Below are 22997 nucleotides of genomic sequence, written 5' to 3'. Positions count from 1 at the left end.
TTAGAAATATCCATTTTAGATTCCACATGAGGAAAAAACTGACAACTATGATAAACAACTGAGCGTCTGAAATTTGTGTACAACTGCAACTACGGCTGATAGTGAGATATCCATGCCTTTTGCCCAAAGTATGTGTTGAAAGAAGTGGAAGAAGAAATACCATCACTCACTCCCCAACCTCACCTCATTTATGATACCAGACAAGCATAACACAGAAGCTATAGGGCCTCTTCGGTATTTGTTTTTGTTTTTAGAGATAGGGTTTGACCGTCACTCAGGCTGAAGTGCAGTGATGTCATCATAGTTCACTGCAGCGTCAACCTCCCAGGCGCAAGCAATCCTCCCACCTCAGCCTCCCGATTAGCTGGGACTACAGGTATGTGCCACCATGCCCATCTAATTTTTTTTTTTTTTTTTTTTTTGTAGAGATGAGGTCTCACTGTGTTTCCCAGGCTGGTCTCGAACTCCTGACCTCAAGTAATCTTTCCCCTTAGCCTCCCAAAGTGCTGAGATTATAGGCATGAGCCACAGTGTCTGGCCTCCTTCCTGTCTTTAAGTAAGGCAATTAAAAAAAAAAAAAAAAGCCTTATTACCCGTTTTACCTGCACATCAAATTAAATACAAAAACTAAATTCTAGAGTCTAATTAAGACAATTTATAAAGGAGTCACTTTCAAAAATTGTATTTATATTTATATACGTATAAATCATATATAACTATTATATTATGTAATTTACATATATATGTTACAATCACATATGTATTATAACAGTATGTATTCTATATTATATAATATATGTCTATATATTATAGATTCTGTTATAGATCATTATATACACATTACATCCCATGCCTTACATTTTTCAAATAATAAGAAAACTTGGTTCAATATTTACTCTGAATAAAGTGACACTTTTTTACTACAGAATGCTTCCTTGGTTCCTTGGTTCCTAATTCCAAGGGGGGAGGGGGTCAGTCCTTTTGTCTGAGACACAATCTTAGCATTAACTATGAAGGTATTCATGCACACCAATGGTGGTTACTAATTAGCCTTATTATACTGCCAACGTATATTTCCGAACAGCCCAATTCTAAATTCTCTACCAACTGTTCTTTCATGTGTTTTTTTCCTGTTATCTTCATAGATATTTCTTTGGTTTAAAAGTGCACAAATATTAAGAGATAATTTACTACAAAGAAGATAAAGACCTAATAAGGGAGTAATGAATGATGGAATTAGGAACCAAGGAGTCCTTGGAACCAAGGACTTCCTAAACATTTTTCCTAATGAAATCTATCACTATCCCTATTCCTTATTTTATGAAAATTATAATATAAATTAAAGCAGAATTAGTATCAGTATTATTGATATAGATATATAGGCTTGATATTTTGCTCTTTGCTTCATGATTTCAAAACATGGTTCAAAAAATAAAAACAACCGATTTGTTCATAATACATTCCAAAGCATTGGCCCCTGCTCAACCCTTGTACATAGTACATGCTAAATAATAGGATGATGCCATGGTGATGACTATAGAGATATGTTGAGAAATGTTGAAATAATTGAAATGTTATCTTTTACCAATATCACAATGTAGACTTAATCTTTGAAATAAGCACACAATGTTTACTTAGCAACAAAGGTACTTCTTAATTCCACTCCAAACACAAGTGTTTCTGATTATTTTGACTTTGACACCTCACATGCATGTAATTTAGAAATTTCTCATAGAGAAGTCTTACTAGGTCATTTGCTAAAACAATCAGAATATAAGTCATTAGTAAGAGAAATATTTTAAATTATTTAATCTTAATTTAGCAAGAAAGAATTTCACTGAACAGAAATCAAATTATTGTTAACTGACCCTGCACCAGTATTTGCAATGTTTTGTTAACTTTTGAAAGCTCAATTAAGAAACTATTAGCACAGTTTATCAGCAAACGTGTTATCTGAGACCTCAACTACAAAACATTCTGCCCTAAAATAGAAATGTTGTTTGACTGAATCTCTGCTCAGTGACACAAAAACACAGGTCTTACATTCTCCCACTTTGCTTTCACTTAATTTAAGCTTCTCCTTGGGGTAAAAACACATGACTGTTCTAACAGATGACTTTGAGTTGTCTTAATGCCTGTGGAATTCTAACCATTAATCTGAGCTAAGTACAGTGAAGGGTATAACTTAATAGCATGTAATCCAATTGGACAATTAACATATTCAGTATTATTTGCCACAAATGATCACTAAATATATTAATATTCATTAGCAGTTTTCCTGAAAAATACAGATGCTCTTAAAACTCCTTTTCCCCAATTTAATCTAAAACCCTAATCTTTATCGTTTAGATTTTTATTAATTATCTTGTAAATGACAATTTAAAAAGACTTTTAAAAAATGGGAAGAGGGGGTCAGTCCTTTTGTCTGAGACACAATCTTAGCATTAACTATGAAGGTATTCATGCACACAAATGGTGGTTACTAATTAGCCTTATTATGCTGCCAACGTGTATTTCTGAACAGCCCAATTCTAAATTCTCTACCAACTGTTCTTTCATGTGTTTTTTTCCTGTTATCTTCATAGATATTTCTTTGGTTTAAAAGTGCACAAATATTAAGAGATAATTTACTACAAAGAAGATAAAGACCTAATAAGGGAGTAATGAATGATGGAATTAGGAACCAAGGAGTCCATTTTAGGTGGGGTGGTCAGGCAAGACCTCCTTGAAGAGGTAATATTGGAACATGGACCTGTATGAAGTGACATAGCAAGTCATGCAAAGACCTCAAGCAATGGCAGAGGGAATAATAAGTGTGAGGCACTGAACTGGTAATAAGTTTGCTGTTGAGCAAAGGGGTAGCAGGGAGAGCGATGGGGGGATGTTAGGAGGTTATCAGATCACACGGGCTCCTTCTATAAGGATTTGGGTTTATTCTAGGTGGGCTCAGAAGCATTTGAAAGGTTTTCACATGAGCATTAGTAATCAGATATCAGTAATCAAAAGCTCTCTCAGGATACTGAATGGAGAGCAAACTCCTGTGTGGTTAAGCGTGGAAGGTAAAGGAATAAATTAGGCTATTGTCGCAGTCCAGGTGACAGATAATCATGAACTGAAGTTGGAATCAATTAGACCAACTGAGAAGTACAGGATGTACAAACCACGGGAAGAAACAATGACTTCTGTGTGTGGATTTTCTTTTCCAAAACAATGGGGTTAATAATGATTCCATTTACTGAAACAGGAAAGACTGAGGAGCACATTGTATAAATATCTGATAAATTTTAGATACCTAAGTGGACTGAGTGAGTAGACACTTAGATATATAAGTCACAATGTTAAGGTTGTGACTTACATTGCTATTGCTATTGCTATTGCTATTGCTATTGGAGTTACTAACTTGGAATTTACCAGCTTGTAGATGAATTCAATACATGGATCAGATCAGCCAGAGTAATTTTTTCTAAAGGGGGATTCTCACAACCCCTCAGCAGATACATAAATCCATTAGGTCCGTAAAGAAGGTATCAGAATTGCATTTTATTTTTATGTTTATATTTAATTACTATTCTATTAGTTGACACTGATATGCTCACTTGATCCATGTTAGTCATTTTTGTGTCAGAGTGCACTCAGGTGTCCTGAGGTAACTATGGGAATTATACAACAAAGAATTGTGGTGCTCAAAGTCTCAGTCTTTTTATTTTGTCATAATGTAGCACACCGTAGTTTACCTGTATCTGTACAGATGAGTATATATGAGTAGACAAAATAGTTTTAAAAATACCTTTATAAAATAAACATTTTATTTTGGAATAATTTTAAATTTACAGAAAAGTTGCAAAATTAACATAGTTTCCACATATCTTTCACCTCAAATTCCTCTAATGTTAACATATATTACTTATACATTATTCAAAACTACTGAAAAACCAATATTGGTACATTGCTACTAATTTTGTTTAAGAGACAAAAATGATCATCTAGTTAGATTTGGCAAGAAGTCTGAATAAAAAAATCAAAACTACCAAAAACAGAACCTGTATTTGTCCAATCTCTGTTTCTATTTAATATAAAGGAATACCTGTGACTGGATAATTTATAAAGAAAATAGGTTTATTTGGGTTCACAGTTCTGCAGGCTGTACAAGCATGGCACCAATATCTGCTCAGCTTCTGGTGAGGCCTCCAGAAACTTTTACTCATGGCAGAAGGTGAGAGGGGAACAGGCGTATCACATGGTAAAAGAGTGAAGCAAGACAAAAAAAATGGCCAGGCATGGTAGCTCATGCCTATAATCCCAGCACTTTGGGAGGCCAAGGGAGGAGGATTACTTGCAGCCAGTGGTTCAAGACCAGTCGGGCCAGATAGTGAGAACCTGTCTCTACAAAATAAATAAGTAAATAAAGAGAGAGAGAGAGAGAGAAGGGAGCAAGACAGAGTGGGGTAGGTCCCAGACTTTTTTTAACAGTCAGATCTCTCAGTAACTCATTACCAAGGGGAGGGCACCAAGCCATTTATGGTGGATCTGCCCCCATGAGCCACTCACCTCCCCCAAGGCCCCACCTTCAACATTGGGGATCACATTTCAAGATGAAATTTGGAGGGGACAGAACATGCAAACCATATCACTGTCTAAATATATTTTATATTTTTATTTTTCGCAATCAACTTTGTGCTAAGTGAGCAGATTCAAAACCTTGAGATACTGGTTGAGTGTTCAAAGCCATGAGAATTAGCAAGGCACTTTAAAATTAAGCACCCAAAACTTGAAGACAAATACCATCATGTGTCAGTGATATTTAAATCTATGTAATATTCAATCTAGAACATTACCAAATTTGCCAAAATTGATGTTTAGCATAATCTTTTGGTATACTATAATATAGATGACATAAATTTAAATATACTAATACATAAAGATGCTTTGGTTTAAAAAATGAAGTATAGGTACTATAGTTTATTACTTCACAATTATTCTTTATACTAAATTTTGGAACCTGATGATAATATATTTAGAAGATTTTGATGACTACAATAATAAAAGTGAATTTACTGATACTAAAAACCTTAATGGCATATTCTAAGTATTTTTCATATTTAGCAGCTTTCTGACAAAAATTTGAAGAAAAATCTTATTTTCACAGTTAACCTGTTTGTTCTGAGCCCATAATGCAAATAAATAGGAAATCAAACCAATTTGTAAGCTTTTCTAACATTCATGCCAATATAACAGAATTGTGCAATGTTAAAAATATTGCGTTATGAAACAAAAAAATACTATGCAAAGTTATAGTACTTAATATGAGTATGTACACTTTTCAAGTGGAACTCCATGTGTGATATATAAACAGGACTAAAGTTACGTTTTTTTGGTTATTGCAAAGATACCAGAGAAAATACATTGAGCTATATTTGAAAAAATAAAATAAAGTGTGTAAAAACGTATTTAATAGCATCCAACTAAGAAATACTAGGCTGGTGAAAAGTGATTGTGGTTTTCAATAATACAAAAGCAAAATATTTGAATCATGTCTCATTTTTACAGAAAATTGGCTTTCCATTAAATTCTGTTCATGAGATATTGAATTACATAATACACTACATAATAAGTATAATGATATAATTGCAATTAATTTTTAAGACTGACTTTAAAGATTATTTGAATATTTTCTCGTTACCTATAAAAGGTAACTTTAGTAAATTATATGCTTTTAAAACTTTCAGGAACATAAAAATGCAATTATTTTTCTCAAAATCTAATGATTTATACTTTTAAGCAGCCTAGTATAGCTAACTAAGAAGTAAGACATTATTAGCTTAGTCCAGACTATAACCAGGTCTCTGCCGTCTGGACGTGTAAAGTGTGATGGAAAGTGTGTGCTTTTCTCAGAAAATGTGTCAGTTTTGTACGTTAGAGCATCCTCCATCAGGACTTCTTAGTTGCAACTTTCTAGGTAAAACAGGTTATTTTATAAATTATTTCTCCACCTCTACCTTCTCTCATGTACCTATTGCACAGGTTCTTACCTACTATTTGGTAATATAATAATAGGCAAAAGTTGATGCTAAAACATAAGCCACATTATAAGGTAATGTATTGGAATTTTAACAAAATGTTCTGTGACAGGCCAGCATTTATAAAAGATATAAATTTCCATATCTTTTAAGCCATCCCACATAATAGGCTTTGTGCTTTACTTACATGAGGCTCACAATATATTTCTATCAGCTCTTGTGATTGGTTAAATAGAAATAAGAAACACTTTTGAAAATCTATACCCATTTGACAAGAATATAACTCAATGCAGAGATTTTAAAATAAAAAGATCTAATTGTAATTAACACACCTCTTTCTAACTATTAATCTCCTTCAGCTATCAAATATAGTTTTGGATATTGGTCTGGTGTTCAGTGGGGTAACTTGCATCATTTTTTTTACAACTGTGTAAGTAACAAAAGTAGCCATAAATTCTGAATATGAATATTGAGTTTGGTGACTTGAGATCACATTTAATGGTCATAGGTCCACTTGCTAAAGATAATGGTATATTCCTAGGCCATAAGCCCTTGGAAATAGAGCGAGGTTGTAATAAAATAATATGGTTCTAACCTTGTTTTTTATTATTCTATTAAAATCCAGCCCAGGCTGTTGAGCACATGCATTTAGGTCCTGAAACTCAGTAAGATAGGTTGAATTGTTCACATTATACCTGGGTGTTCATGCTCTCCTACAGAAGATAATTGCCATGGAGAGATAAACACTAAAGAAATTTCTAGAGAATATACTTCAGGAAGAAGGAAAATGATACCAGAAAGATTTGAGCAATGAGAAGGAATAATGGGAAAAATAATTAGTAAACATTTAGTATGCTAAGGAAATATTTTTTAAAACATAATTAACCATGTCTGCTTAGTGGATTTATTTTTTAAATGATAGAATTAAAATACTGAAAAAAAATTTAAGTCAGGATGGGGAGTGGCCATAGTTAAATATTCTAATTTTCAGGATTCAGAATTTATTCAGTAAGGCATTTTAATGATAACCCCTGAAACAATAAATATTGAGGATAAACTCTTCAAAGTACAAGAAAGAAATAAAATGAAAACATAAAATAAACAAAGAAATATTCTTAATACAACTAAAAAATATATATCTATATGAAAGAAAAAAATGAGAAAAATCATGCACAGAAAAATGAGACAAGTAAAAAGCAAATGTATGATGGTAGAAACTAATATAAATATATCATAAATTTTAATAAAAATGAGTGAACCAAATACTTCATTTAAAAGACAAAGATATTGACACTAGATTCAAATAAAATTAAAATATATGCTATTTACCAGATGCTGCTTTTAAATATAAGGATGTGAAAGGGTTAAAAGTAATGGTAAAAAAAATACTAACCAAAAGAAAGCTAATAACTATAACAACTTCAGATAAAATTTCAAAATCAAAATGTGCTATCAGAGATAAAGAATATGGATTACCTGAAAAAAAAGTTTAATTTCTAGAAAGACTTTAAAATTATAAATTTATTTTGTAAAAAATAAAATAATTTTACAATGTAAAAAGTAATAACTAATAGAATTAAAGACAGAATAAATACATTTTTCAATATTATGAAAGATTTAACATCTAATTCTCAACTATTGATAGGTCATGCAGATGAAAATTAGTAAAAGTTTAAACTCTCACTCATGAGTGAGAACATGCGGTGTTTGGTTTTCTGTTCCTGTGTTAGTTTGCTGAGAATGATGGTTTGCAGCTTCATCCATGTCCCTGCAAAGGACATAAACTCATTCCTTTTTATGGCTGCATAGAATTCCATGGTGTATATGTACCACATTTTCTTTATCCAGTCTGTAGATCACAGGTTAATAGGTGCAGCAAACTACCATGGCACACATATACCTATGTTACAAACCTGCCCGTTCTGCACAGGTATCCTGGAACTGAAAAATAAAAATAAAAAATTAGTAAAAATTTAGAAGATTTTAGATACACATTAAAAAAGCTTAATTATCCCTGAAAATGGAAAAAAAATTAAATGCACATTCAATTCCACAATTAGAAAATATATATTTTCTCCAGCATATAAGCATAATTTTAAAAATTATCCCTGTCATGTACTAAGCCATGAAAAAGATGCAAAAAATTTTAATGAATCAGCATTTTTAAGATTTGATTTAATTAAATATATTCACTTTTCAAAGTATAAATAAAGTATGAAGTTATACATTTTAAAACTTGTGAGAGCAATGAAATGGAAGTAAAACGAAGAAGGAAATAGGTAGCTGTATTACTCAGGGTTCTTCAGAGCAACAGAATCAATAGGGTGTGTGTGTGTGTGTGTGTGTGTGTGTGTGTGTGTGTGTTGTGTAAAGAGAGAGAGAGACAGAAAGAGAAATGGAAGCACAGAGAAGGGGAGAAAAGAAGATCTATTATAAGGAATCCATAAATCTTGCAAGTCCAAAGTCTACAGTGTAGCCCAGTAGGCTAGAGACCCAGGAGAGCTGATGGTACAGATGAGGTCTGAAAGCAGACTGCTGGAAAATTCCCTCTTACTCAGGGATGGCAGCTGGCTGCTTTGTTCTGTTGAAACTTTCAACTGTCTGAATGAGGCCCACACACATTACAGAAAGCAATAAGCTTATTCAGTGTTCACTAATTTAAGTGATAATCTCATCCCCAAATACCCTTCATGTTGATACATAGAATTTAACCATTACAATAGCCTAAAATATTTAGCAATTCTAAAGGCTAATTAAGTATCCAACTTAAGTTAGAAGAACAGAATGAAAACAAAGAAAGGAAGATGATACAAGCACAAAAATTAATAAAATATATAAAACATATATTTGAAGTCAACAGAACGTGAAGTTGTTTATATGAGAAAAATTAAGAGTGAAACCTCTGGCTGAACTCATAAAAAAAGGACAAACTTTCAAATAAATACTGTTAGGAATAAAAAAAAAGGCATAACTACAAACCCACAAAGATTAGAAATTGAATGACAAATACGATATCAAGTTTATGTAAATAAAATTGAAAAGTTCAAAGGAATATAAAAACTCCTTGAAAAATACATCAAACATGGCTCAAAAAAAGTAGAAAATAGGAATAATTACATAGACATTGAAGATATTCAATGAATAAAATCTTTCCAGAAAGAGATCAACAGTTCCAGATAAATGTATAAGAAACAAATTAATTCAATATCACCTAAACATATTCATAAATAAGAAAAAGTAGAAACACTTCACAATTACTTCATGAATTCAGAATAACTTTGATGCCAAATACCGACAAAAACAGCGCTAGAAGAAAACTTAAGATCTTATGAACATAGCTGCAAAAAATTCTAAACAAAATATTAGCCAACCTAAAATCAGAAAACAGTTTGGAAGAAGAACAATTTGAGAAGTGTTTCTCTACCACAGTAAGATCCATTATAAAGTATAAAATAGTAATAATAATCAAAATATATACTATTGAAACAGAGATAGTCATGTTCACCAACAGAACTAAATTGCAATGGCAGAAATCCATTTATACATGAAAACTTGAAAGCATAATATTGTAGATTATTGAGGAAAGGATGTATCATTCCGTAAATGATGTGCTGACCATTGATTTTTTATATGGAACAAAAAATTTAATTATGAGTCTGATGCAGGATTTTTCTCAGCCCCTCCACTGAACTCACAACAGGGGTGGTCCTTCTACTCGGCCTGCTGTGCTGAACCTCTTGCAGGAGGGATCATGTGAGTGAGCAACTGTGAGACCCAGTTGGCTGCTCTGGATCCCAACATAGTAACTACCTGTGTGCGGAGACTGTGGCCAGACCAGGTGTAAGCAAGTGAGTGGCGCTCTAATGCCCACACGGGAGCAAGCTGCATCCAGGTCCCGAGGCCAGAGCAGGTGCGAGGGTGCCTCTGACCCTGAAGCCGCAGAGAAGGTGTTACAGTGCTCCTTTAGTTCCGCCATCCACAGTCCGACAGACAGTGGCATGTTAGCAGCTCAGTTGGCCCCTTGCCTCATCACATGGGGCAGCTACCCACCCCTGGCAAGGGAAAGGGCCAGTGTGACAGCCTTTTCTGGGTACGCATACTTGGAGGGTCCTGAGTTCTTGTCCAGCATCCAAGAAGAAAGAGGTCACATGAATGATTGAAAGGTGGTGAAGACAGAAAATGTTACTGAGTGATGAAAATGGCTCTCAGTGGAGAGGAAAGCTGGAGAGGGGACAGGAAGTTCAGGTTGTCTTTTCCCTAAAGTCAGGTTGCTTCTCCCTTTACCGACTGACTCTGGGGTCTTTAAAGGCACCGGATGGGGAGTGCACGTTGATTGGTTTGTGAGTATGCAAAAAAGTTTAAAGCAAAGGCACCACTCAAAGGTGGGCATGACAGTGTAGAAAACCAGTTAGGAATGTAAAATAGGTGAAGGGTGGGGACCAATCAGAAGAAAGCATGCCAAGCCGGAAGACAAGTTCTCAATCTAGTCCAAGGATTTAATTTGTAGCTTAGGTTTCCGGCTTCCGGCATTAAACTGTCTTCAGATTGGAGTTGGGGTTTCATCTGGTACCCATTCCCATCTGCCTAGGCATTTGGCTGCCTCCTGTCACTATCATGTTCCCCTCTGAAGAGGTACTTTTAACTGCCAGTAGAATAGGGGTGAAGACCAACCTTAACTGCTTCCTGCTGACAGAGGGCAGTATTTTGGGAAAACAGCAGTCAAATTTCTCTCAGAGGACTATCTAAGGGTCCCCACTAAGAGGAACACATCTTTTGAGGCTGATCATTTGGAGTTTGACGGGTTATTAGAAGACATATATCAAAATGAAACAAGGTGGATACGGAAAGCTCAAAAATCCCAAGACTGCTGATACCCCCAAATGACTGGTGGCTATAGTTATGCTTGCTAAGATTTGGGTGCATGGGGTTTGGTTTGGTTACCTCCCTTGGTCTTATTTTCACAAAGAATGAAGCCTCCAGGTTATGGGCACCATATTTACTCCTGGCAGCATTTGCAGGAATAATTACTCAGAACTAGAATATTGATCCAGATTTTTTACATTTGGAGTTTACGTGATCATTTGGAGTTTGATGGGTTATTAGAAGACATATATCAAAATGAAACAAGGTGGATACGGAAAGCTCAAAAATCCCAAGACTGCTGATACCCCCAAATGACTGGTGGCTATAGTTATGCTTGCTAAGATTTGGGTGCATGGGGTTTGGTTTGGTTACCTCCCTTGGTCTTATTTTCACAAAGAATGAAGCCTCCAGTTTATGGGCACCATATTTACTCCTGGCAGCATTTGCAGGAATAATTGCCCAGAACTAGAATATTGATCCAGATTTTTTACATTACCCATCCCCTCTGTTTCTTCTGACTGGCAGCCAGAGATTACTGGTTGGTTCACAGGAATAAGCAGGGTTAGGCCTAAATGTAGGCAAAAACTTAAAAACAACTAATGAGACTCGAATTTAATGATAAGAGTATGGTAAGTTTTGAAACATATTTTTTCTCTCTCCAGTCCTCATTTTTGTTAAGAACAAATCATGATAGTATTGAGTCATTTGCAAAATAAACTTTAGTCTTACACTTGGCCTGATTATTTGCATAAAGTGCAGCAAGAATAATTGTTTTTCACATAGACCTTTTAAATTGGCTTTGATGGAACTCTGCTCCACAAGGAAGATCAGATAAGACTTTTTAAAGCCAAGCCCAGCCTTGGGTTTGTACCCTCAAATATCTATGAGTTGGGTAAATTCCTATCTTCTTGAGGGCTCAAGAACATGGGGCTCCTGGGCCTGTTAGAAAGTGACATTCTTTACTCACCACAGGTTAGAAACCCTGTACAGGGACTGTGTAGAGAAGATGTGAGGCCTTTTTCCAAGGGGCTTTTATTGGCTCTTCAAGTTAAGCTTGATTCCTTAAAGGGAAGCACACCCTTCCAGTCAAAGCCTTGGTAAAACAAAGAGTTTCCAATTGCATGCTGTTGCAAAACAAAATGGATTTTTATTGCACTCATGCAAATAACTATATTGCGATAGGTTAAGAATATTCACAAACAGTCTCCAATTTCTGGAGAAGCCAGGTAGAAAGAAACAAATATGCTCCAACTGTTGTTCAAAGGAGTACACCTTACTCAATTATTAAAGATTGTAAATGGCTCAAAATAAATGTGACTGAAAAACAAAAACAAAACGAGGATCAGCAACATTTTAAACAAAACATTAAAAAGATTACTTTAGTTTTCTATTAGTTCAGTTAACTCTGCTAACTCTTGTTCTGCCTGATAGTGATGAACATTTCAGCTCTTCATGAGTCCTGTATGTTTTCTTCTATTCCAATGTCACAATCTCCAAAGATACCAGAAAGGTGCATTTAAGAGCACCTGTCAAAGTCATATAGTTGATTTAAATCATCTTTTGGACAGGATCAAAGCAAGAGAACAATTGTCTGTGAATGACAAAATATCCAGGGTAGTTACAGTCAAAAACACAATTGACAAAGAAATTTGGTTATTTCTGTAGCTTACAATAACTTAACATAATAACCTTAATTATGATTGATAGGATATACTCAGATATTAGGATTTCAGAAATCCCACACAATTTTGGAACATATATTAATATTATTGACCAAAATATATCCTGAAGAAGACTAAACCTTATTTTTATTTTGGCAATCCCACGTAACTAAGCTTGTCAAATAATCCTGTTTACCTCTCTTTTGGATGCTCCAGGGGCCTTCTATAGCATCCAAAAGTTAGGGGTCAGAAAAGGTAATTTTGAGGCTGAAATTTAATTTTCAGAAGCCTACCAAATAGGTTAAAGGTTTAAAACACTTGATATTATGGAATAGAATTCCAGATTACCATGTCATTTATTTTAGCCAAAAGGAAGACTCAAAAATTTTAAAACAAGGCAAAAACCTTTATTCATTAAGAGGGAAGACTTAGCTTTCCAAACAATCTGTCTTTAATATTACATGAAAGTCCTGTTCAAGAAAGAGAAAGCCAAATTTCACCCTTGCATTAGTCTACTATTAATGTCAACCTCAAGTTTTAATGAAGCCTTATAGATAATTCTATCCAATCTTAACCACTCTGACCACAAGGTGAGATTCTTGTAAACCTTTTATAACCCTTCACAAATTTTTGTTAAAGAGCATACCAGTACATTAAGAAAAGTTTGTTGTGGTATTTCAATGCTCAATGTATGGAAAAACCATATAATACCATTTTGAATTTAGTTAATATGTTCACACACATAACACATGTATGATTACACAGACAGACAGAAGATCCTTCATTTGTCTATCTCTGAATTGGATTATTGGCCTCAGGGTGGAGCTCTTCAAGAAGCAAGGCTAGGAAAGCATGCAGTTTCCAGGGCCTAATAAACAGACATTGCTGGAAGACAAAAACAGATTTTGAGAGGGATCTGTTTTTTATTCTGGGAGTTCCATTAAAAAAGAGGTGTTTCCCCTCACCCCTCCAAAAAATGAGGTCCATGGTACCTTCTCTCTGTTTTTCCCAAGGAGTCTCATGCTCTCAGAAGTTATCCTAGGACCTCTTTTGCGTGCACTGAGTGACAAGACAAAATGGAGAAAAATAATTCAGTCAACTGAGAAAAAAATCATTTTCCAGAAAAACAAGATCCAAGAAGAGAAAAACTTAAAGGCCTTTTAAATATACCTATAGCTTTGATATCCACTTTTAAATAAGTCTATTTTTAACCATAACAACATTCTTTAAGAGACTCCTTTTTTTTTTTTTTTTTTGACAGAGTCACCCTGCGAGCTCAGGCTGGAGTGCAGCGGTGCAATCTCGCCTCACTGGAACCTCCACCTCCTGGGTTCAAGCGATTCTCCTGCCTCAGCCTCCCAAGTAGCTGGCATTATAGGCATGCGCCACCATGCTCAGCTAATTTTATAATTTTAGTAGAGATGGGTTTTTACCGTATTGGCCAGGCTGGTCTTGAACTCCTGACCTCAAGTGATTGACCCACCTTAGCCCCCCAAATTGCTGGGATTACAGGCATGAGCCACCATGCCAGGCCAAGAGACTCCTTTTAAATCCGTTGTTACCTGACTTTAGCCATGCCAAGCAGCCAATATTTCTGGCTTTTTAACTTTACCAAAAGTAACCTCACAGGTGAAACCAATACGCCTTAACTAAGGTTATGACTTAACTGCAAGTACACGAGGTATTTTCAAAAAGGTGGTAAGGAGTTTTTGCAAAATCTAGAATCTTTAAAGATAGCTCAGAGAAAGGAAGGTTTAAGAAAGAAGCTAGAAGTTATTCATGGAGGGGAAGAGAATCAGCAAATGGTAAAAGTCACAAAGATATTAACCAGAAAGTACTCATTCTTTAAGTCAGGATTGAACCCAGGTAACCACTGTAAAATAGTAGAGACCAAAAGAAAGTATTGCCATGTGGTTACAAGGTTAAACTCCCAAGGACATAAAAGAAAATGGAGATTTCAGATCTTTACAGTGATCTTAACTGTTGCTTTTACCAGTTTGCCCAGGGAGAGAGAGGCCAGAAGTCCAAATGGAAAAAACAAACAAACAAACAAACAAACAAAAAACCTTTATCGCTGGCATGTCCAGCTTCTGTTGGGGAAATTAACTTTCCCCAGTTTGGAGAATGCGAATGCATCTGAGGGGAGCGTCCTGTGGTATAGGGATACAATTATGCATCTGTGAAGAGAAGACAGAGGAGGAAAAAATAAAAAAAGGGAGTTTTTTTGTTTTTGTTTTTGTTTTTTTCAAAGGAGTCTCATTGATTTAGGAGGAATTCAAGAGAGGTACAGATTGTGAAGATGATTTGTTACCCATCTGGAAAGAAGGGAAAAGAGGTGTCCCTTAATTCCTTTTTCTTTCCAGTGAATACCCAGGGAACATGAGGAAGAGAAAGAAAAGTCATCCTCCATCTTCCTTCCTTCCTTATATCCCGGAGTCCCAGTGACCTCAGCAGGGTGCTGCTCATGGGTGTCAATGCAGCTTTCACCATGTTAACAGGGGGCCTACAGGGTGAGAATTATCCACACTCACCCATGTGCTGGGTTCCCCTACGCTGTCAGTAACCTCTGAGTTCCCCAGACCTCATTTATGCCGTGGATACTAGCATGACCTGTATCTATTAAATGAGGGGGCCTAATCAGCAGGAATTAGTCATGCTCACCTGTGCTGTGGCCTTTGAATTCTGTTTCTGCCTGCCTTTGGATCCCTCAGATCTAGTTTTCCTTTCTAGGGCTTCAATCCAAAGCTTGGAATTGAGTTTGGGAAAAAAAGTTCTCTCAGCAGGTGCATGGATTCATATAAATTAAGTCCCAGGTGGCCTTCGCCAGTGACCCTCCCAGGAGCCAGCAGGGTCACTCCTCCATTGCTTCAATGGAGTGCTAAGCAAGTGCTAAGGTAGGGGGAAAAATCCTATCTCACAGAAAACCTCCCAGTATTTGCAGGGCTATCTGAACTCCTGACATGGTGGAGAACAACTAAAACAAAAAGGGCTTAAGGGCAGGGCAGGGAGGTGCCTAGGGAAAAAACCTCTTGCTCTATGCAAATGGGTTCTTTCAACAGGCAAAAAACTTAATTGCTGTACCCTCATTGCCCTAAGAACGGATGGAAATCACATTGTTCTGAATTGCATAGCTGATGACTGGGCCAAATGCTCATTCTAGCCAGTAGTATTTCTGCAGTTTGCAGCAACACCCTTAACATTATAAAAGAAGAGATAGGAGCCATTTCAAACTGTGAACGAAGGAAAGAAAAATACCATAGAAAAGCCGGGGGTCTCTACTTAGCCTGCCACACTCAACCCCTCACAGGAGGGATCACGTGAGTGAGTGAGTGCAGGATCCAGCCGGCTGCTCTGGGTGCCAACCCAGGAGCAAGCTCTGTGCAAGGACTGCACGGCCAGACCAGGCGTGGGGGTGCCTGTGACTCCAAAGACCCAGAAGGGGTGTTACCGTGTTCCTATAGTTTTGCTGTTCACAGTCTGACAGACAGCAATGTGTTAACAGCTCGGCCGGGCCCTTGCCTCATCGCATGGGGCAGCTGCCCTCTGCTGGCAAAGGCAAGGGCCAGTGTGACAGCCTTTTCTGGGTACGTGCACTTGGTGGGTCCTGAGCTCTTGCCCAGTGTCCAAGAAGATTGAGGTCACAGGAGTGATTGAAGGGTGGTGAAGCCAGAGAATTTTACTGAGCAATGAAAGCAGCTCTCAGTGAGAGGGGAGAAGGGAACTGGAGAGGGGACAGGAAGGGCAGGTCGTCTCCCTTAAGTCAGGTCATCTCTCCCTTTACTGACTGAGTCTGAGGTCTTTTTAGGCACAGGATGAGGAGTACATGCTGATTGGTTTGTGAGTATGCAAAAAAGTTTAAAGCAAACGCACTGCTCAAAGGTGGGCACAACAGTGCCCATTAGGAAAGGGTAGGTATATGTAAAAGAGGTGAAGGGTGGGGACCAATCAGTGGAAAGCATGCCAAACAGGAAGACAGGTTCTCAGTGTGGTCTTAGGATTTAACTTGTAAGTTGGCTTTCAGGCTTTAAACTGTGTCAGCTTAGAGGTGGGGTTTCACCAGGTACCCACTCCTATCTGCCTAGGCTTTGGACTGCCTCCTATCGCTATCGATTTCTAGCTTACATCAGGTGCAAGATCCAATTCCATGTATGTTTAAAAGTTTAAATGTACAGGCAATATTTCAAGTACTTGAAGACAATATAAGAAAGTATTTCATTTCCCTGGAATAGCAATATTTTCGTTTGTTTGTTTTTGAGACAGGGTCTGGTTCTGTCAACCAGGCTGGAGTGCAGTGGTGCAATCTTGGCTTGCCGCAAACTCCACCTCCTGGGTTCAAGCAATTCTCATGCCTCAGACTCCCAAGTAGCTGGGATTACTGGCACATGTCACTAAGTCCAGCTAATTTTTGTATTTTTAGTAGAGACAGGGTTTAGCCATATTGCCCAGGCTGGGTCTTGAACTCCCGACCTCAAATGATTCACCCACTTCAGCCTCCCAAAGTGCTGGGATTGCAGGCATGAGCCACCGCACCTAGCAGAGGAAGAATTTGTTAAGCAAGGTATGGAAACTAGTAACCATAAATTAAAAGTTTGCTACTATGACATGAAAATTAAGAACAGTACATCAGAAGACTAGATAAAGAATGTAAAAATGAAGCCACAAATTGAAATAAGATATTTTCAACATATTTATCTAATGGAAGACTATAATTGAAAATATATAAGGAACTTCTACATATCAAGAAGACAAAAACACAATACAAAAATGGGTAATAGACATGAAAATACTATTTAACAGTAAAGGAAGCAGAAGGGATAAAAGCACAAGAATCATATTAAATCTTATTAGGTATTGAGATTAATAAAACATCATTTTACATACATATAATTGGCAATTAAATTTATTAGCATGAAGTGTTAGCAAGCTTATGAACCAATAAGAAATCTTACACACCATTGGCAGGAATGTAAATTGATACAATTACTTTGGAAAACAATTTAGAATTCTTTTGTAAATATTGAAAAACTCCATGACTAGCAATCTGCTTTCTAAATATCTACCATTAAGAAATTCTTATATTATGTTCACCAGAAAACATTTAAAGACTATAGATGCTTTACTCATAATACAAAAAAAAAAAAAATCCTGGAAAATAATCCAAATATCTCTGAACAGAAGAATGGGTAAATATAATGTGGTATATTCTTATAATGATATTTCAAACTGCCATTGTTAAAAATCTGTAAAATACAGTATTTTATATGCAACAACTTGGATACATTTTGGACACATAGTAGCAGTGGGAAAAAATTCTGGTCACTGAAGCTTACTTCTACAGTAATGATACCATCTTTTGTTATTCTAGCCTAGAGATTCAAGAGGAAAAATAGTTGCCCCATATATATGGGCTAAATTATCACCAGAATTTTTCTGTTTATCAAATCATTTTAGTAAATATCCTAATGTGTATATACATTAGTAGATTGTCATGTAAGTAATACACAAAAAAGAAGGAAAGAATAACATTTTAGATTCGCAAACATCTTAATAACCATGATTGGATATAGTTGTAATAAATCATATTGATGATATAGACAAGGGACCATGAACAGGAAATTCCTTTTATTCTTTCTTAACTTAATTTATAGATATATCTTTAGCTGTCATTTTTGTTTGTAACCATACACCCAATTATTTTATATAATTTTCTAGACAATTTGATGCCTTAGAGTCAAATAAGACAACTAACTCTAATCATGAATTCTGATAACCTTTGTACAGTTATTATGTATTCCAAATAAAGATTAGATTTACAAATTGACTTTATATCCATGGCTTTTCAACTCCAGAAGAACATTCCTCTGGAAATATATGAATCTATTACCCTTAGTGCAATTGGTCCTTGTTCTTTTTGTTTGTAACCATACATTCAATTATTATAGATAGTTTTCTGGACAATTTCATGGCTGAGGACAGCTAACCATGATTCTGAATTCTGATAACCTTTGCACAGTAATTATATGTTCCAAATAAAGCTTACAGTTGAAGATTGAATTCATATACATGAGTTTTCAACTTCAGGAGAACATTCCTCTTGAAATACATAAAGCTATTACCCCTAGAGTCATCTGCTTAAGACTACTTGAAGAGAAAGTAGGGAACTAGAAGACATTCAGTAGGCATCTTCTAAACAATAGAAGTAGCAGCGACCCTGTAATGTTTTGCCACAGAGATGGACACCAGCCCCACTGAATGTAATGGAGCTGAAGTTCGCAACTCTGTCAAAACCCACAGGCACAATGATGGCCAGTGTCATGTGCTGTGGTGTAACTGTACCTGATGCCTTTTCTGCTACAATTATTCTCTCTAGAAATTGTAAGAATAGCAGCATCTGTTTTCAAGACAGAAAACAACTATAAGCTACTATCAGGTACAAACACTAGCCTGGCCTTTGAATCATTAGGAAAAGGTAATTAACCTTGTTTCAGCCTCTAAAGATATACTGTCCAAGGAAAAAAAAAATCTCTGCAAAGTAAACAAATCTCACTAGTTTCTCGGACTTGTATTCCAAATTAGTGCTTCTGGCCTTTTCTTAAAACTTTAAGCATCACAAGGAAATCAGTTGGAAGGGAATCATGTGCTGATCAAGTCCTTAAAGGGCAGAAACATTCACTGAAGTGAAAAGGATTAGTAAAGGGTGGAAAAAAAGACCAGCCCCCCGCCTAGTTTGGGTGAGCAGATTTGGGATTAATTATCAGGCAGCAATCCACATGCACTTAACAGTTCTGACGTGAGAGGACAAGAAACACAAGCAAATATAAAACATTCGATTCTAAGAGAGGTTCATCAGAGACATCCTTCAGGATTGTAAGGTACTGGAAAGAAGTCCTATGGGGAGTGGGTGGACACCTGCCAAAACTCCATTAGTGTAAGGGACTTTAAATCACAGAAATTAACTTGCTGGAAATCTGTTCCCAATTCTTCCTTCAGCTCCAAGGTTAAATTAAATGTAATTAATGATGGTGACCTGCTAATTCATGCTTTTGATAACTGATATCTAGTATGTATATATATATATATATATATACACATACACAAAATGATGACTACAGGGAATTTAATTATGTGGGTATCACACATGTAGGTGTTATATATGCCAAATTTTAAAGGTAAATTACTACTTTTATTATCTGTGTGAAATGTCATTTTATATATGGGTTCCATTTTGAAGGTGGTTTGGGAAGGGGGCATACCATTTTAAGTACCAAGAAAAACTTGCATAATCTCATTTTACTTTCTCTTTTTCAGCTGGATTTTCCTCTACATGCTTCAGTCTTCTCTACACAAAGAGCTGCAAACCAGGTCTTTGTTTTGCACTCTTATTTCAAGCAGAATGAGTGCTCCTAAACTCCTCTCTCTGGGCTGTATCTTCTTCCCCTTGCTACTTTTTCAGCAGGCCCGGGCTCAATTCCCAAGACAGTGTGCCACTGTTGAGGCTTTGAGAAGTGGTATGTGTTGCCCAGACCTGTCCCCTGTGTCTGGGCCTGGGACAGACCGCTGTGGCTCATCATCAGGGAGGGGCAGATGTGAGGCAGTGACTGCAGACTCCCGGCCCCACAGCCCTCAGTATCCCCATGATGGCAGAGATGATCGGGAGGTCTGGCCCTTGCGCTTCTTCAACAGGACATGTCACTGCAATGGCAATTTCTCAGGACACAACTGTGGGACGTGCCGTCCTGGCTGGAGAGGAGCTGCCTGTGACCAGAGGGTTCTCATAGGTAAGTGGAGATATGAATGAGTTCATAAGTCCTGCATGAGACTCAAGGCTCTTAATAAAATCTTAAATCATTTCAGCTGGAGGAATACCTGGAAATCATATAGCTCAACCCTCTCTTTTCATAGTTGAGGAAACTGAGGCTTAGAAAGGTTAAGAAACTTGTTTAATGTAAAGTGTTGGAGTTGAAAGCTCAGAACTTCTGATCAATATTTTCTTCTGAAACATTTATTGAGCAACCACTATATCCGAGGAACTGTGTTAGGTATTATGACTAGTCAATTCAGTAACTCCTTCAGGCAAACATGTTAATTGTCATAGATGAGGTTCAGAAAGTTCAAATCCACACAGGTGATATGTAGTAAACCTGGAATTCGTGCTGAGATCTACCTAGCCCTTATATTTTAGTTTTGCAACTACCCCTGCTGACCCTTAAAGAAGTTTCCCACCATGATGATCAAATTCAGCATTTGAGATGAAGAGTTTGGCCTTCAGACTAAATAGCATTAAATAACAAAGCACTAAACAGTAACAGCCAACAATATTTGATTGTGTTCTATGTGCAAGATAGTAGACTAAGGGTTTAAATGAACATGTATTGAGTCTTTACTATGAGTTAGGCCTTGGGCTAATTGCTTTTTATGTGTGCGGTCTTTGAACTTTCAATTCTGTAAAGAAAGTATTATTTTTATCCACATTTTAATGATTAAAAAAAAACTAAGGCTTGGAAAAATGTGCCCAAAGTCATAGAATAATTCTCTGGTCTTAACTACTATGTTATATCACCTAATTTTCAAAGATTTATAATGTTAAAAAGACAGAAAATTCCAACAAAAATGCCAACAGTGGGCAGAAATCAACATGACAAGGTCACAGAAACATAAAACCCATAGCTAAGATTAAAGAAAGGTAATATAAATCATGCAGTAAATTGGAGAGAGAAAAGGGAAGAAAGAGAGAGAAAGCAGGCTTAAAGAAAGGGTTTTAGTTAAGGATATTTTTAAAAGTGTAAAATAATTTAAAACACATTTGAACAGATGGATAAATGGGTCGTGGTGTGTTACGAGATGATTATGCTCTTTCTCTACCCATCCCCGCAAGGCAGATGTTTTCATGTTTGAATTTTGTATCCCTAAAGTCAGGAGAAATCTTCTGGACTTAAGTAAAGAAGAAAAGAACCACTTTGTCCAGGCCCTGGATATGGCAAAGCGCACAACTCACCCTTTATTTGTCATTGCCACCAGGAGATCAGAAGAAATATTGGGGCCAGATGGCAACACGCCACAATTTGAGAACATTTCCATTTATAACTACTTTGTTTGGACACACTATTACTCAGTCAAAAAGACTTTCCTTGGGGTAGGGCAGGAAAGCTTTGGTGAAGTGGATTTCTCTCATGAGGGACCAGCTTTTCTCACATGGCACAGGTACCACCTCCTGCGTCTGGAGAAAGACATGCAGGTATGTAAGAAGCATTTCAGTTTTCAGACTCTTTACAGACAAGATGCCTTGTTTGTAAGTCATTTTAATTCACTAGTTTTCAGAATCATCAGAACATTTGATGAAAAAGCAATTTTATGTTACTAACCTGTCTTTGGCATTTCGTTTTCTCCTTATTTTGGTTACTTGTTAATTAATCTTTATCTTGGTGTAGTGAAAATAAAGCAAAATCAATAATGAGCAAAATGAGACATTTGCAGGAATGAATTAAAAGTTTAAAAATATTTTGCAGTTTCATTGAAAACATGACTTTCATAAAGCTTGAAACAGAAGAATCTCATTTGCATGTCTTCCTTCTCTACTAAATATAAGCAGATTCCTCCTCCTGGTCAAATGATGTGGGTTAGAGACTTCTCGATCTTTCCAGTCCTAAATGTATATATCTCATCATTCCAGCGATGATTCCCTCCAACATGGTATAGAGTTTAAATCATGAAAAATAATTCCTTTCAATTTAGACTCTCATATTTTCATTGAACTATATTTTTCCACGTTCCCTACCCTTTGAGTCTTACAGAAGAAACCTATTAAAATATCACATCACTATATAAGAGGACAGATATTTTAATTTGCTTGGCTATAGTAATCACTTTACTATGTATATTTATATCAAAGCACCATGTTGTACACCTAAAATATGTAAAATTTGAAAAAATGTTGAAAAATATCAAAATAATTATATCAGTCAGGCAATATTTTTAGTGAAAAGACATTGGATTTTTATTTGGCACAAAGTGAACCTCAACTCAAGCAGTTATTTCATGCTTATTTTCTAAGCAGATAAGCTTCAAACATATTAAAGTATCTAGTTACGTAGATTCTTTACTCTTATTTATTTTACCAACTGCTCTGTTCCTTGAGAAAAATATTGAAATTTTAAAATAAAAGTTTAAGTTGTTAGATCTCAACTAGGAAATCCACAAAGTAGACCTGTTTTCTATGTGAAATAACAGCAATGAATCTCCCCCTTCAAGTTAACATATAAAAATTAAGCTAAAAATATCTGAAGAAGGGAAAGGCGTTTAGATTCATTTATTAATTTGCAGAATGCTGTACCAGCATTATTCCGAGAAAAAATAAATGGTTAGAAGAGAGAGAATTAATGCACTAACATACAGGATAAAATATTCTTTTGAAAGTACACTATCCATTTGCAGTTTGAGAGTGATTAAATGAATTCAT

At 36.1% G+C, this 22997-nt stretch overlaps 1 protein-coding gene across 5 annotated transcripts in view; it reads left to right on the top strand.

Moving 5' to 3' along the window:
- Positions 1 to 22997, top strand: part of TYRP1 (tyrosinase related protein 1) — a 1209372-nt gene that overhangs the window by 1173020 nt on the left and 13355 nt on the right. For 4 of the 5 annotated variants that reach the window (XM_055351058.2, XM_055351059.2, XM_055351061.2 and 1 more), the window contains 3 exons: positions 20 to 376; positions 19850 to 20319; positions 21454 to 21776. In XM_055351058.2, coding sequence (XP_055207033.1) covers positions 19866 to 20319; positions 21454 to 21776 — 777 coding nt within the window. In that variant the 5' untranslated portion in view covers positions 20 to 376; positions 19850 to 19865. Of the gene's footprint in view, positions 1 to 19; positions 377 to 19247; positions 19414 to 19849; positions 20320 to 21453; positions 21777 to 22997 lie in introns of those variants that run through there. The other variant, XM_004047805.5, reaches the window with a different exon arrangement.

The sequence above is a fragment of the Gorilla gorilla genome, chromosome 13, assembly GCF_029281585.2.
Source record: "Gorilla gorilla gorilla isolate KB3781 chromosome 13, NHGRI_mGorGor1-v2.1_pri, whole genome shotgun sequence".
NCBI lineage: Eukaryota > Metazoa > Chordata > Mammalia > Primates > Hominidae > Gorilla > Gorilla gorilla.
The sequence above is the reverse complement of the archived record's forward strand: the minus strand, read 5'-3'. Positions and strand labels throughout refer to the sequence as shown.